Source organism: Meleagris gallopavo, chromosome 2 (assembly GCF_000146605.3).
Source record: "Meleagris gallopavo isolate NT-WF06-2002-E0010 breed Aviagen turkey brand Nicholas breeding stock chromosome 2, Turkey_5.1, whole genome shotgun sequence".
Lineage (NCBI taxonomy): Eukaryota > Metazoa > Chordata > Aves > Galliformes > Phasianidae > Meleagris > Meleagris gallopavo.
This window is the reverse complement of record NC_015012.2, coordinates 63,316,377-63,331,666: the sequence shown is the minus strand read 5'-3', so window position 1 is coordinate 63,331,666 and position 15,290 is coordinate 63,316,377. Positions and strand designations below refer to the sequence as shown.

Sequence of the window (15,290 nt, the reverse complement as noted above, 5' to 3'; positions counted from 1 at the left end):
GAAAAAAAAAAAAAAAAAAAAAATCACGTATGGATGTAGTTTAAAGTGAAAATGAAAATGCACAGAATTAAAAACAGTTATTTTAAACTTCCTTATTAAATGCATAATAACATTTTGAAAATATTGATTTCATATATTGTATCTTCATGATGTAAGAACAATTCTTCACTACATATCTTAATTCTTACAAATTAACGTAACAAATTTATTTATTTTGAGGTTTTATTGTGCAGACACAAAAATATATTTAAAAATAAGTTTAAAATAAATAAAATACATTGTGCCTTTAATGTACTTTGTGTTACCCAAGAAACAACAGCTACAAAACCCTTAGCTGATGCTCTCAAAGAGAAGTTGCCCCAAGTATTATTTGAATAATATCTTTTGTCATTGTGGACACAATGGATGATATACTTCCTCCGATTAATTAAAGAAAGAGGGGATGTACTTATAGTTACCGGAATGGTTCTTTCCTCCACCAGTCAGGAACAATGTTGTCAAGGATTTCTGGAGGTAATGGCTGAGCATCCATTAGATTTGCTTTGATAGCTTCTTCCTCATCAGTTAACTCCACTTCCTTTATATAAAGCAAATCCATAACAAATGAAAAACAACAGAAGCAACAAAAGAAAAAAGAGAGAAAAAGCAAGAAGAGTTACCATACACTTTTTTTTTTTTTAACTAAATAAGGTATTGATTACTGTCTTCCTTTGATTTAATCCAGCAGAACAAAGTAAACTCTTTTGCTACATTTAACTATAGTACGCTATACGGAAAGTTAATGCATAGAATACATTACAGATATATTGTCCACATGCTTGGGGGTGTTTTCTTCCCTAGAATATGGGCAATTTTCCACCAAGTTGAAAGAGACAACCTTGTGCTGGCAATACTGGAAGTTTGCCTTCCCACAGCATCTGCCCCTAACTGGTATTAATCAGTTCACAGAATCATAGAATCGCTCAGGTTGGAAAAGACCTGAAAGATCATCGAGTCTAACCATGACTAATCATACTACCCTTACTCAAACAACCCTCTGCTAAATCATGTCCCTGATCACCACATCCAAATGGTTTTTAAACACTCCAGGAATGGTGACGCAACTGCCTCCCTGGGGAGCCTATTCTTAACAACTCTTTCTGTAAAGAGGTGTTTCCTGACCAACCTAAATTTACCCTGGCTCTTTACAAACAATAGATGTAAAAGTAAGCCTCAGAAACTCAGAAAACACATGACAGTTTCTTTAATTTCACATGGAAACTATATTAAAATAATAGTATGAAGACGACAAAAATTGTAACAGCATTACTTAACAATTTAGCTTTAAAAAGCACACGTCCCGCTGGCTATGTTTAAATGACTGTCTAAGAGCAGTCTCCACGGTGACCATGAGTACAGTATACTTTGAAGCCTCTTCACCTTTAATTTCCATTATTGTCCAAATGGCTGCCTCACAAACAGCCTGAGGGCTGCCTGCAGATAACACAGAGAGGTGCTGCTCTAAAAGCTGGTCCCAAAGGGGTGACTATTGGATGTAGTTCCTAACTGTGGCTATGAATTAGCATTTCTGATCTCAAGTTAGGTACAAAATAGATCTGAGGTCAAGTAATCTTACGTCAAGTAATGAAGTAAGTACTACCAAGTAATCTCACTATCTAGTAATTTTACATTGTAGAAGCAGCTGTGATAAATCTGTTTCTCCAGAACAACAGTGAACTGTCTAACTATGCAAGGGAGAAGTGCTCTCTTACATCCTGCTTTATTTTCTGTTCCACCTCCCAACTTATCCACAGATTCAACTTCAACAATATACAAATAAAAGATTGTATACAAATAACCATCTGTCTGGGATTGCTGCCTGTGTAGGGTATATTTTTATTAGCATTTTAGCTCGCAATAATAGGGTACTTTTCAAACAAACATCCAAGCATCTCCAAGCTTTATTTCACAGCAGAGAGATGACTTGAAGTGGGTCAGCTATATTCCTTTCATATAAAACTAAATTTGAGAGTGTTTTCTAGAGGGACTTCCTAAAATTACTGTTTTTCCAATGAACAACAGCCATTCAATCCACAGGATTGGATTAGACCTAGTCCAACATCTTGTCCCTTCTCCACTGGAATATGTGTAAGGGATCATTTACTCACACACACAAGGTTTCCATTTATTAATAGTATGCGTTTTCCTGATAAAATTCATTGTTCATTTTGAAAATCTCTGATTTCCTTTTTTTTTTTTTTTTTTTTTAATATCTGATCACATAATAAAATACCAGTTTGGTGGGGTGGGGTTTCTGAATGCTTATGTAGATATTACAAGAATGTATTTGTAACTTCCTAATTGCACAAATTTGCTTCTTAAACAAGTGAGCAATGTTTGAGGAAAAAAAAATCAGCAACAAAAAACATTTAAATGAATATACAAGTTATCTCTATAATAGCAAATAGAAGGGACAATGGCAGAAATTTTGTAGAACAAAATCAATGGTGCTGATGACCCAATGTATACACTACACAGACTGAGAGAACATTTAGGCCTAGATCTGATCTGTCCCTGTGGATTGAACATCCATAAACAGATGGAATGCATTCTGAAGCATGTGCTTGAGCTTAGTTTCATTCAAGATGGATTCAGTTCATACACTCCGAAACTGCTCCATGTGAACTGAAAAGGGGAAGATGGGATAAGGGAAAAGTGGAGACAAATAGATTTGCTTCTAAAGTATTGCCTGGTCTGAAACTAGTCTCTAAGATGACTAGATAATTACTACTACAAGAGTGTTATTTAATGCTAATAGCCATCAAACATCCACTTAGCTTGCATCCAAAGCCAAAAAGTAGAAGTGAAATCAAATGATTTTGGAGAACACTAGAAACTGGGATAGTGTTGGTAATCATACTCAGAGAAATGTTTATGGAGGGGATAATCTTGGATGTTGCCCTCTAGGGTTTTATCCTATTCACGGACCAATGAACAGCTTTCTATAGTGAACTGTAATTACATCATTGTGCTTTGGCCATGCCATCACATAAAGCACTTTACAACGAGTCTGAGAAAGAAAAATACACAGAAGAAGGTTGCTTACCAGCAGATAAAAAGCTGATGAGGAAAAAAATATGAACAGAAGTGCATCATTTATGTGTAAAATACTGTCTTGATGCCAAAAAATCAATAAATACTGCTGACTGAGAACCAGCCATAAACATCAGTGCCAGGAACACTTGCCATATTTTTGGCTGTGATAAGCAAGTTATAAACTGACCTGCCAAAACCATCTCCACACATTCCCTATATATATTTAAGGAATATATATTTTATATTCCCTGTATAAAATATGACATTTTTTTCTTCCTTTCAGCAATTGTCTTGACTATTTTGGAAAAAAAAAGAAATGGAAAAACAAACAAACAAACAAACAAAGACTATGTATAATTTATTAAAAAGATTTGGAGAATTTTGGTGACATTCTTAAGAAAGTGAAAAAGCATTGTCAGTATTTATAACAGAACTGTTATTTCCAAACTTTATCAGGTAAATAGTTTAACATAAAGGATTTTTATCTGACTAGGATTTTATAGGTAACTGCTAGTCAGTTCAGAAAACAGTTAGTGCTGTCTATAGACACAAAAATATTCACTTTACCTGTTTGCTTTCATCATCTTCCATTTCAGTCGTGGTCTGAGATAAGTCTTGCAGTTCCTGTAATTGGATTTTATAATCATCTTCTTCAGGTTCTTCATCAAAATCAAGACCAATTTTCTCTTTAGTTTTGGGCAAGAGCAGTTCTTGCAGATATTCTTTAAACTGAATATGAAAAATGCCAAATTTGTCTGCTAGCCATCGTGCACAAGCAGTTTTACCTGCTCCATGTGTCCCCAGCAAACACACCCTTAAGGGAGGGGCCTACAAGGGGGAAAAAAAAAAGAAAAAAAGGAGCATTTTATAGTAACTGGGACTCCACAGTGCATTCTCCTACTGATTTGCAGTTCCAAAATATCATTATAAAAATTGTCTGAAAAAACAGTCAGATCATTCTGCATTTTACTTTTTTCAGCTCTTCTACTGCAGTTCCAAGCAGACCTGCTCTCTGAAATAGCTAACAAGTACACCATGGCAGATGATATCAGTAAGTAAAAATGAAATCCCAATTAGATAATTCCAGTAAGCATGCATTTATTTTACTTTTCATCTACCTATTTAAAAAAAAAAAACTTTAAAATAATAGAAATAGTAATATCTGTGATTCATTAATCACAACATGATTACTGTGAACCCTCATTCTCTTTTCTACTTTATCTGCATCATTAATTCAATGCGTTAATTTGAATGTACACTGTAAAGTCACTAAGGAAGCAGCAACATTTCATTTTTTTCCAGGTACTTGTGTGATATACAAGTCATTTCATAGAAAAAAGTCAGATGTGATAAACAATTGTAGATGGATATGAAAAATAGTGATTTTAATTTGTTATATGCTTCAAACAGTTTTAAAGATTCTCACTTGTATTGGTTCATTGTGAGCCACATACTCCTCAGGGTTCTTCAGAAATTTATCTCTGTACTCAAGATTTGAAAAATAATAAATCTTTTCTCGATATTTAGCTGCAGGTTCAGACAGTCCTGGATAAAGGACATAATCCTCTTTCAGACTGACCGGACAGAAGTGTTTCGTGTCTCCCATGTGTCTTTTCTTTTCCTTAACTTTTTCTTCATCCTGAAAAGATTGTGAAAATTTTTTAAAATTGTTTGAATTAAGTCATTTACTTTGGTTAAGTAGATCAAGAAAATTAGACCAGTATTGAATGTGTCAACAGAGTATTGAATGAAAACTGTATTGTAACTCTTGTAACTCAAGATAAATATGAGTCTATAAAAACATGCCTTTTTTAGATTCTGTCAGAAAACAAACTGTCCAATGTAGTGAGATAATTAGTGAGAAAAGAATGACCATTCAAAGTTCCAAATGATAACACCATTGTCAACTGTTGAATACTAAAATTAGGTTAGGAGTATCTATGATAAAATCTTTTCCTGTTGTGTTCTTGAAACTTTTTGTTGCTTCTAAATATAAAGAAGAAAGTAGACTTTTCAGAAAGGGCAGTGAGAGCTGGGAGTATGAAATCTATTTAACCAATAAAATTAAGTTCTAAGAAGCTATTTGTACAGTATACAGATATTTTGTAATGTTAAATATGGGGATGGACATCTTTAAATATAGGATGAAAATAAGGGTGAATCTAGGACTTAAATTTCATTAAAATTAGCATTTGAAAACTATCAATAGTTGAGATGAAGCAGAGGATTGAACATGAACATTGCCTCTTCCAAAGTTTATGTGAAGGCTCACAGAATCATTGTTGATTGACAGCAATTAAAAATCACATTCGTTTCTTTTAATAAAACCCCTCTTTGCCACCTGACAAAGCATTCATTCTGTCTACTAGCATGGGGCATTTATGCTTCTTGTTGGAATAATATCTATCAGCCAGAACAGAGAAATACAATGAAACTCCTCTTGAAGCACGTGATTACATTTATTCTCAAAGAAGGCTGAAACTGGATCATACAAAACCAGATGCAAAAATTGATGTATCTGGGGGGTACAGATAAAGCTGAAAATGAGCTAAAAATTAACTGAGTTAGCTGAGTTAAAGTAGATAAAGGCAGCATTCTTACTTCTTCATTTTCCTCTTCCTCAGCTTCATTATCTTCTATAGCTTCTGCTTCAGCAGCTAGGTCTTCTGCTTCCTCATCTAAGTCTTCATTAGATAATTCCCAACCATGATATTTAAAAGGTTCTGAAAAGGTTAATTTTTTTTTTTTACTGTTTCATAGTTTTCACTTGGCTATATCAAAATATATACTCTTCATCCACAAAAGTAAGTACACACATGGCAGTAAATCATCCCATTTCTATATTCCATTTCTCTTACTCAAAGAACAAATGTTCTTTCCAGATGTATGAAATAAACGTATGAGGCTACTCCAAAAGTAATGCCTCCTGTTATGTTACGTTGGCAAAAAAACATCAGAGGTGGATGGTGGTGGTGCTACAGTAGTAAAGTGTGAACCTTCCTGTCAGTATTCCATTACGTGCTGTTGCTGTGTGGCAGATGGCAGCAGAGGGGCAGTGTGACACAATGGCGTCTGACATGGAAGTGAGGATGAAGCAAAGGTGCGTCACTGAATTCCTCCTTGTGGAAAAAACTGCACCTGCTGACATTCACTGATGCTTGCTGAGTGGACGTGAACATAGTGAGGCAGTGGGGATAGTAACAGTGACATGAAAGCCATATTTCTGATGGCCATGAACAGCTAGTGCAGATTTTTACAAGGGTGGCATGCAGGTTTTTTTCATCGCTGGCAAAAACGCATAGCTAATGGTGGTGACTGTGCTGGAAAAGTGTTTTGTAGGTAGAATTTTCTCTATCAAATAGTGTTACTGTGCTCTTTGTACCTGTCGTAGTTTCTGTGAAAATAAATTGGGAGGCATTACTTTTAGAGCAGCCTACACTTATTAATATATTGATTCCTCCAACAAATAAATCACTAACAAATTGGTTTACTTTTCGGTTGAAGTAAACGAGTATTGTCACTGGGCTCTCTGAGTACAAGTATTATGCAAACAGATGGGGACAGTGGCAGTAATGTTTGCAACGATTTCCTTATTATTATTTATTGAGAAAAATCATGTCAATTTATTTTAAAGTTAGCAGAACAGACATTTTAGTTTACACTTGCATTATATTCCATGAACTATGGGAAAGGATTTTATTAATATTATTTATCCAGTACTCAAAATCGTTGGAGATTTGAACCCGTTGGTAAAGAAAGCGTACTTGCCAAAAAATATTAAGACTGTAAAAATTCAGTCTTGAAACATCACATATGTAAGTGGGCAGATTATTACCACACTGAAAGTCTCATTGACTTCAACAGGTATCATACCTTAGTAAACATTTATTTTCCGACCAGTTCTCATACACTTACCCTAGTATAAAAAGAGAGGGCAAGTAACTAAGCAAATCGATGTCAGAATGATTAGAGAACAATTATGTACATATTTGTATAGCTATATATATACACATATATTTCAAATGTATTTATATTCCCAAGTCTTTGAATGCCTTAAAGGCTGCAGTTGTACTTCTCAGGTCACCAACAGAATGTAGCATGTTCTGTTCCCACTTCACGTACATGAGTATTCAGTATACCTCTCCCCTAGTATATTCATCATACAAGCTCTCCAAAATCCCTCTTTATATGTCAAATGTAAATCACAGAAACAGTACTACTTACCTTCCATAACCAGGATGATTTGATTAAGCAGACTTTCTGGAGTTTGCTCAGCAATCTCTAAGGCAACAATCTGAACTAGGGATGACTGCTTGATTTCTGATTCCATTGTTTGCCAGTCATTCATGAAGAGGTCAATCTTCTCTTTAATTGTTTCCATTTCTGGTATATTTAGCAAATCATTCTCTTCAAACTCAGGCAGCATGATTTCTGAAAATCAAATAATACACAGAAGTTGATCAGATTAGAACTGAAATCTCTCAATCTTTTTTGGTGAACTGCTGAATCCACAAATTTCACATTTAATTTTCCAAAATAAAGCCTGGTCAAAAAATGTGTGGTTAAGCTACCTATGAAGCTACTATTTTAAAGGAAATGTCACTGCTGTCCTCATGCCCTCGGCTGCCATGCACCTGAATGGGGCAGTGCCATAGCCCTGCTCTTGCAGCCATATTAAATACTACTAGCGGCTTCTGACGTGCTGTCTCCAATGTGAATGACAAAACTGAATTGCAGTTGAGCTGTTTTTAATTAATAAGTTAACAAATAAGCATTTAGGAAAGTATTTTTGTGCATCTTTTATGGCAAAGAATAATTAATGCAATTCATCTCCTCATTCTACAGTTTGAAAAGTACGTAGATATTAGCCCGACATCTCAGTGGCTAACCCTCACTCCATTAGAATGATTATTATCCAAAGGTACAAAGGGGTATATCTTCAAGCAGAAACACCTTGCAGATTTCACAGAGTCTGATCCACAATTAGAAGTGAATTATTTTCTTGAAAACGTTTATGAACATTTGCTTTTTACTAAGCTAAATGCCCATGACATCACATTTGTTATTCCCTGCAATGACACTGCTCTCTACTTCTGTGGTTCTAAATAGGAACATGAAACTACCTCCCTTTTTATGTTCATTAAAATACAAGTTGTGCAAATGCCACAGTTAATTATGTTTCAGGCTGCAGTGATGTATTCCAAATGAGGTAGAGATATAGCCAGGTGACATCTGTATAAATTTGAGCAGCACTAATGTGTTACGTAATGATGATTCCATTAGGGACACAGATAGCAAGAAAGAAGTAAAGGATACATAATTAGGTTACGCTAACTGCTTCTTGCACATGTTATCCCTGGCACATTCACACTGTAGAAATCACGTGTCCTGCCTTGTGAACCATGGACCTACTCAAAGCAGCAATGTATAGAAGATAGTAACGTGCGTTTTCTCTGGATCTAGCATCCAATAGAGCATCTTTTAGAGTTCTGCCCTTTGAAAACCTTACAGTTCTGAGTGGGTAATGAAATTTTGAAAATACACAGGCAGAATAATGGATTTAAATGAATATGCGGCATCATCTGAGATACATATTGAACACAGTAACAAGCTCACTCAGTAAAGGTCTTTCCACATGACCTTAATTTCATGAACACTCACAATTCATGCTAAATTTGGTTCTCTACTTGATACACATAATTCAATCACATTACCTCTGCCTGAGAGTTTTCTTGCTTAAGGAAACTTATCCAGCTGTGAATGTTACATACTCAAGGAATTAACAGATTGCATAGACGTAAACAAACTGGAGAAACATTTACATTCCCAGGGGAAGGGGGACAATCCCAGATTGAATCTTATTAGGATAAAAACATTGCCTCCCTGGAATTTGATTTTTTTTTCAAAATGAGTCTTGGGGACAAAAGAGACTGAAAATACTTGCATGGCAACTGTGCCTTTGCAATCAGATATGAGTTATAACATTCTATTTGCAGAAGTGATGTACAGTAAGAAGAGATTTTTAAAGAAATAAAAAACAGAGCCAATAAGAACATCTTTAAAAGAATGTAATGGTCTAAAAAGTAACTGCATCTAAAAATCCAAACACGTTTCCTGCAGAGTAGGTGTCAGTCTATGTAACTGTGCTGTTCTTAGTCAATTTCTTTTCTTTATAACAGAGGTGATGTGAGACAATTCTCCACACCCCTAAATCTGGAGCTTTCACAGAAGTATCCATTCTACAGTCTCTCATATTCTGTTGCTCCCTGCCTTCTTTGCTCTTACTGAGTGTAGTTACCATAGAGACAAATGATCCTCCAAGGCTCTCTGCCCCCACATTCTCCATGTAAGTAGCTGGGAAAAGGGAAGCATTAATGTATTTTTTCTTCCAGTGTTCTGCTGGTATTAAACATGACTTGTTCTGCCCTCAGTCCACATTCAACAACAAAAAAGATGAGGAAGTTCCCATCCAAAACTGCTCTCAAACCTGTCAAAGCTGAGACAGAAGCCAGAGTGCCTTCTTTTCCAAGGATTTAACTATCAAAATAAACAGAAAGGCACAATGTAGGATAATGCTGACACTTTTTTCCTTGGAACTATTATGTATTTCATTGTGAATGTATTTTCATTTGTCTTTTTCAAACAGACCCTGTAATATGCTTAATACAGACTTCCCATTACTTATAAATACATGTTACCAGATAATTTTCAGCCATTTACAGAAAAATGCACTAAGTAGGCAGCCTTATATTGCATGTATTAAATGATGGTGCTTGGAGAAAGCAGTTTTGTCTACAAATTAAGTCCATTTCTTCTAATGCATAGTGATTGAGGTGACACAAAAAGCATAAAAAATGTGTAAATAGCAAGATGTTAAATGTAAAGATAAATGTTTTATGCTGGATTTCTTTCTTGAACTTCCATATATTCTAAAAATTCTAATAGGTAAAATTTAAAATAATTTTAGATACTAAATTAGCTGTCCTTATTGAAGATGAGTCACCTTCAAAGTGTTTTTGAGACAAGGCAATTGCAGCAGAATTTTACGTCTTGCCAAAAGTGGAAAACATGACTCCATGTGAAATCTAGAACGCTGATAGCAGGAGAATGGATTATTAGGAAAAATACAGAACTTATTTCCATTATTTCCATCCAAAGTTCAAATTTAACCATTCCCATTTTTCCAGGATTCCTTGCAGCAGGAATGGACTAGTCATCTTTTATTTATGTGGATATTTATATTAATTTGAAAATTGTCTGTAGAGCTGGAATTTGTTAAAATCACACACAGCTTTTGTGAATACTGCAGTTTGTTTCTTTCCTGGTATTTTTTTCATTCTCTCAGTTTCCCTTTAGTTTTCTATTGGTCATACTTCATGACAGTGACTTCCTAACCGTTTTTCCCTGTTTTCACTTCATACTGTAAAAGTGCCCATGGATTTCTGAAAACAGGAGGCCATGATAACCTGGAAGTTTAGCAATCCTTATGTTGTTTTTTCCTATAGTTTCCTGTATAGACATATTAATTAATTTAGACTGCACACGGTAGTGGAAATAGTGTGTTTGTGTTATCCATTTTGAAAACCAACACTGCGTACATAATATTACTTTAATTGCATTTATAAATGTTAAAATAACTTGAACTTGACTATCTCATAATAAACTTCCGTAAAAGGTAAGGAATTACATTCACAGTCCATTTTCAAATACAGTAAAAACTTGCAGAAAAGGAAAGCATACAATTCATGATTGTAGTAAGTAAGATTGATGCAAGTAAGAGAGACTAGATGTGTTATAAGACCAACCTGTAGTTTCAGATTCTTCGTTATAATCTGCAGAATCACTGGACTGTTTCTGAGACATTTGTTCACTTTCAGATGAAAGCTGCTTATCATCATCATCATCAGATTCTGTGGGAACAAATAAAATCATTAGTAACTTTAACAAAACCATTGAAGGATGATGGAGGCGCTACAGAAATAAAGATAGTTTTAGATCACACTGCAAAACTTATTTTGACCACCAGCAAAAAATGCATTCGTTTCTTTGATGTTTAAGTGTTGCAGACTGACTGAAACATTTTACAATCTGATCTGTGTAAAGATAGACCATCTATCAGATGCTACAAGACTGTAAAGCAAAGAAGCATTGTATACAATCCAGTGCTTTCATATAAAAGTACTTTTCATTCATTATAAGCTATCTGGTCTGTGCTCTAACCATGCTCATAAACAGGACTGTGCAGAAGAGTGCACTTAGCATACTACAAAACAGCTCCTCTTGGGTGACAGTGCTTCAGATTTGAAGGAGGGCTTGTGCTGGTACAATTTTTCTGATTGTATGAGTTGGCCAATAAGGAATATTACATTTTTCTACAAGCCTTGTTTGGCTTATGCCCTTAGTAGCAAAACACTGCTAGTACATCCAAATATGTTGCAACTACTCCAAAGTCAAATCCCATTAGACATGCACTTCAAGATCTGAAATTATGGCATTTGTTTTCACATTCAGCTCTTTTTTGGCAAATGGAATTCTTGCCCTATGCAGTATCAGGAAACTTCATATATCTCATAAACAAATACCTTCAACAGCAGATATATCATATATCTCATAAACAAATACATGATTAGCAGAAAAACTGCCACAGCTTTTAGCACATGCAAGAAAATCTTTTGCTCTTTCTTTATTTCCTTTAGATATCCACAGGGATGCTGTCAGGCATGCAGAAAAGTATAAGCAAAATGAGGCTTTAAGGCTGACATCACATAAACCCTCACATGCATACATAACTTAATCACAGACAATCCTTGTAACATCATTAGAAATAGTACTGGCAGAGAAATTGAGCATGTCTGATTTTCACAGTGTGTCTCAGTTTTTGAGATTTCATTTACAAGATTGGTGCTGCACAAGAACAAGAAAGATGGACAAACATTATACCAAGTAAGTTGAGAAAATGTTCTTTTTCTCATAGATGTTAAAGAAGTCACATAGGCTTGCATTCCTTCTGCATAGGAAGGAACAACTGCACTGTCTCTTAGCCTTTATTTATCTGAATAAGGGACTGAAAAAATTTAAAAATTGAAGATGATACTTGGAATCCAATTAAAAAAGTTGCTCGTGACTTTTCTGCTTGAAAATCTGGAATTTCTCCACCTAAAGCACTGTTATTATGCTGATTAGACTAATTGTACCCAGCTTATGAAGGAGACCAGAAGGTGGCTTTGAAGACAATGGAATATTTCTCAAAGGCTGAGCAAACAATTCCTGTGAAGTTAGTATCACTACAGCTTGCTTTGAAGTTGGTGGTACAAATGTATTGCTATTCCTCTATCTACAGACTAAGAAGTTATCCTTGTTCAGTCTCTATGCTTATTGAAAAGCTTCAGCTTAGAGGCAGAAAAAAAATTTAACCAGGATGTAAGCCAGCCAAGATAAACAAAGCAAATTTATTTACAGGCTGTATAATAAGGCATACATCAACTCTTTGGTAAATGTTTTAATTAAAACTGAATCCAAAAAGCATTTCTCTTCAAAGACTAGAGAAAAATCATCCTAAAATGCTACAGATACATAGCTCGGGCTTCATTACACTTATTTTTGTTGTCTTTGAAAATGTCTTACTAAATACAATATAACAAAAGGATTAAAAAGCAAAAATATAATTAAAAGCTAGAGAGATGGACACTGATTTAATCCTCCACCATCTGTAATGTGAGAAAAGAGATGGATCAATACTACAGAAACACAGAAGGGCTGAGGTTAGGAGGGACATCTAAGTCCTCTTGGCCCAACCCCTGCTCAAACAGGGACACCTAGAGCAGGGTGTGCAGGGTGCCCAGGCAGTCTTTGAAGATGCCCTCAGCACAGAAATTCTTCCTGATAGTTTGTTCTAGCTCTGCCTGAGGCACAGGCATACATTTGCTCCTCTGGAATCTGCAGTAATGAGGGGATAATTTCCAGCAGAAAAGCAAGGCTGATGGATAAAATACAGAAAATAGTCTTAAATGATGACAACTTTAATGAACAAGATCAGTTGTGTGGGGTATTTTATTTCTAAAGCATTGTAGGAAAGAAATGCAACAAATTTCATCTCCAGAAGGTTGGAATGAACCCACATCCTTCTACCTCTACTGAAGCTGTATAATTATTTTTACAATGCCCGAAGTATATTCCTTTGAAGTTTAATAGCTGTCTTATGGTACATACTCACACAAAGCTGCTGAGAAGTACATAAACAATATAAAAACTCCTGAAAGAAATTTAAGCTGTTTCGTTAACAATGAAATATGAAAAAGATAAGGGGCTATGGTTTTCAGGTAGGCATTACAAGCTAGAGTTACTGAATATTTTCAGGGTGCGCGTGTGCTTCACGGGCACTTTCAGCACTGAACTTCACTTCCTAACTCATTTAAATGTATTTCATAAATTTACACAGTCCTAGGTACTTTTAGTCTCATTAAGAGACAGGTAAGTACCTTGCTCATTACTTTTCCTTTTAAACACAGGTAGTATTATAAATCTGAATATGTTCAGTCCTGAAGCAAATCCCAGTTAATTCAACATCCCACTGAGGTTACAAAGGTTGAAGTTACTGAAATGCACATTTACATGACATCCAAATGGCATAACTGCAGCTGCAGAGTAGGTTTTTTTTTTTTTCTATTTCTCATTTTTATACCATAATTGCCATAAAAAACAACCATGTATAATTCATTTATATTTATATAAAGACATGTCACATGGGAGAAAAGCTGCAGTCAATGTGCTGATGGCACTACATGTGAAATAAAAGATGTTAGGCTAAGAGCAAGCAAAGAGGACTGAAGTGCTTTGGTGAGTCAGTGTTTGATTACTGAAATCAACTGTAGGTGTATGAAAATATGATTTTCTCTGGTCGAGGACTTATCACATGTTGATAGCACAAGTGTATTATGTTATTACTTCTATCATTAATTTTTTGATGTGCACAGCTCTAAATAAGTTTTATATTAAACAACAGAGTTCAGCTTAGTTTTGAGACAATATAGGAACCCTTTAGGACTCTTTAATACTTTAAACCCATTCACTCTGAGGAAGAGCTGTTTTTATGGAAATTACTGTACGTTATATAGTAGAAATCTTTTCAAGTTCATATTCAACTGGAAGAATCTTAAAAAGCTAAAGTACTTTGGCAGAGAGTAAGTAAATTGCTACATAATTAAAAATTAAAAGCAAGCTACTAACTTCAGTATATTTAGCATTAGTCCTTGTTATTAAAAAAATATAGATATATATATAAATAAACCATTGACAATAAGTAAAATAAATGCCAGACTGGATAATGAAAGAACAAGTATATGAAATGTACTGACAATACAGAACATAAGTTTGGTCATAATCACTTTTGACCCAAACCAGTATATATTACTTGAAAAGAAGACAAAAAAAAAATTCTAGCATGCACTTCAGCTTTTAATTCTTTCAATTTCAGATCCAGGTCTCTGGTGATAATTTAGTCTACCTAGGGACATCATAGCAGAGAAAGAAGATACTCTTAAGTCTCCAATCTCATTCTTAACATGGGAACACATGCTTGTGCATGGAATTTCATCTTGACAGCAGATCCAAATCTGACAAAAACATTCTTATAAAGAATCACTGGCAGTGATTAAAGAAGGCAAAAAGGAAAGTTCAACCTTGCAATTTTTTTTTTTTTAAACTACTGAAATCAAAAAGCATTGACACTAAACAGAATTAACTCTAAATTTTAACCTGACTGACAATTGTCTGAGGGGCAAAAATTCACCTTGTTTGTGACAGTTAACCTGCCTCCAAAATCTCATTCCTCACACAGTACTCATTCTTGACCAGAACAATTATATTCTCATTATTAGAAACAAAGCATAGCATAATTCTAATATAAAGAATAAACTTTATAGAAAATAACAAATGGCAAAACAAAAGCGTGTAGTTCTGCTCAATACAAAAAGTAGTAAAAATACAAAGTCTATACTCAAAATAATAAATTAGGAACCATGTAACTCACTTTTTTTTTTTTTAATAGTTAGGTTACGTTATGAAAAGCTAATTTCCATTATCATTCCAATGCTAACAGACTGGGGAAAGCTGATTATCTAATCAGAACAAACATAACCCCAACTCCGCTTCCCTCAGGGTCATTGGAAGAGGATGATAAAAGCATTGTCTGGGCATAAGATCCAGTAGACAATTCA

At 34.8% G+C, this 15,290-nt stretch overlaps 1 protein-coding gene across 2 annotated transcripts in view; it reads right to left on the bottom strand.

Annotated features, from left to right (window-relative positions):
- Positions 1 to 406: 406 nt before the first annotated feature.
- LOC100544802 (adenylate kinase 9) overlaps positions 407 to 15,290 on the bottom strand; it is a 40,339-nt gene continuing 25,455 nt past the window's right edge. The window contains exons 18-23 of one of the 2 annotated variants that reach the window (XM_019613046.2): positions 10,881 to 10,985; positions 7,300 to 7,506; positions 5,677 to 5,798; positions 4,655 to 4,714; positions 3,643 to 3,903; positions 407 to 577 (exon numbers count right to left, since the gene is read on the bottom strand). In XM_019613046.2, the coding sequence (XP_019468591.1) occupies positions 455 to 577; positions 3,643 to 3,903; positions 4,655 to 4,714; positions 5,677 to 5,798; positions 7,300 to 7,506; positions 10,881 to 10,985 (878 nt within the window). In that variant the 3' untranslated portion in view covers positions 407 to 454. Of the gene's footprint in view, positions 578 to 3,642; positions 3,904 to 4,501; positions 4,715 to 5,676; positions 5,799 to 7,299; positions 7,507 to 10,880; positions 10,986 to 15,290 lie in introns of both variants that reach the window. The other variant, XM_010707519.3, reaches the window with a different exon arrangement.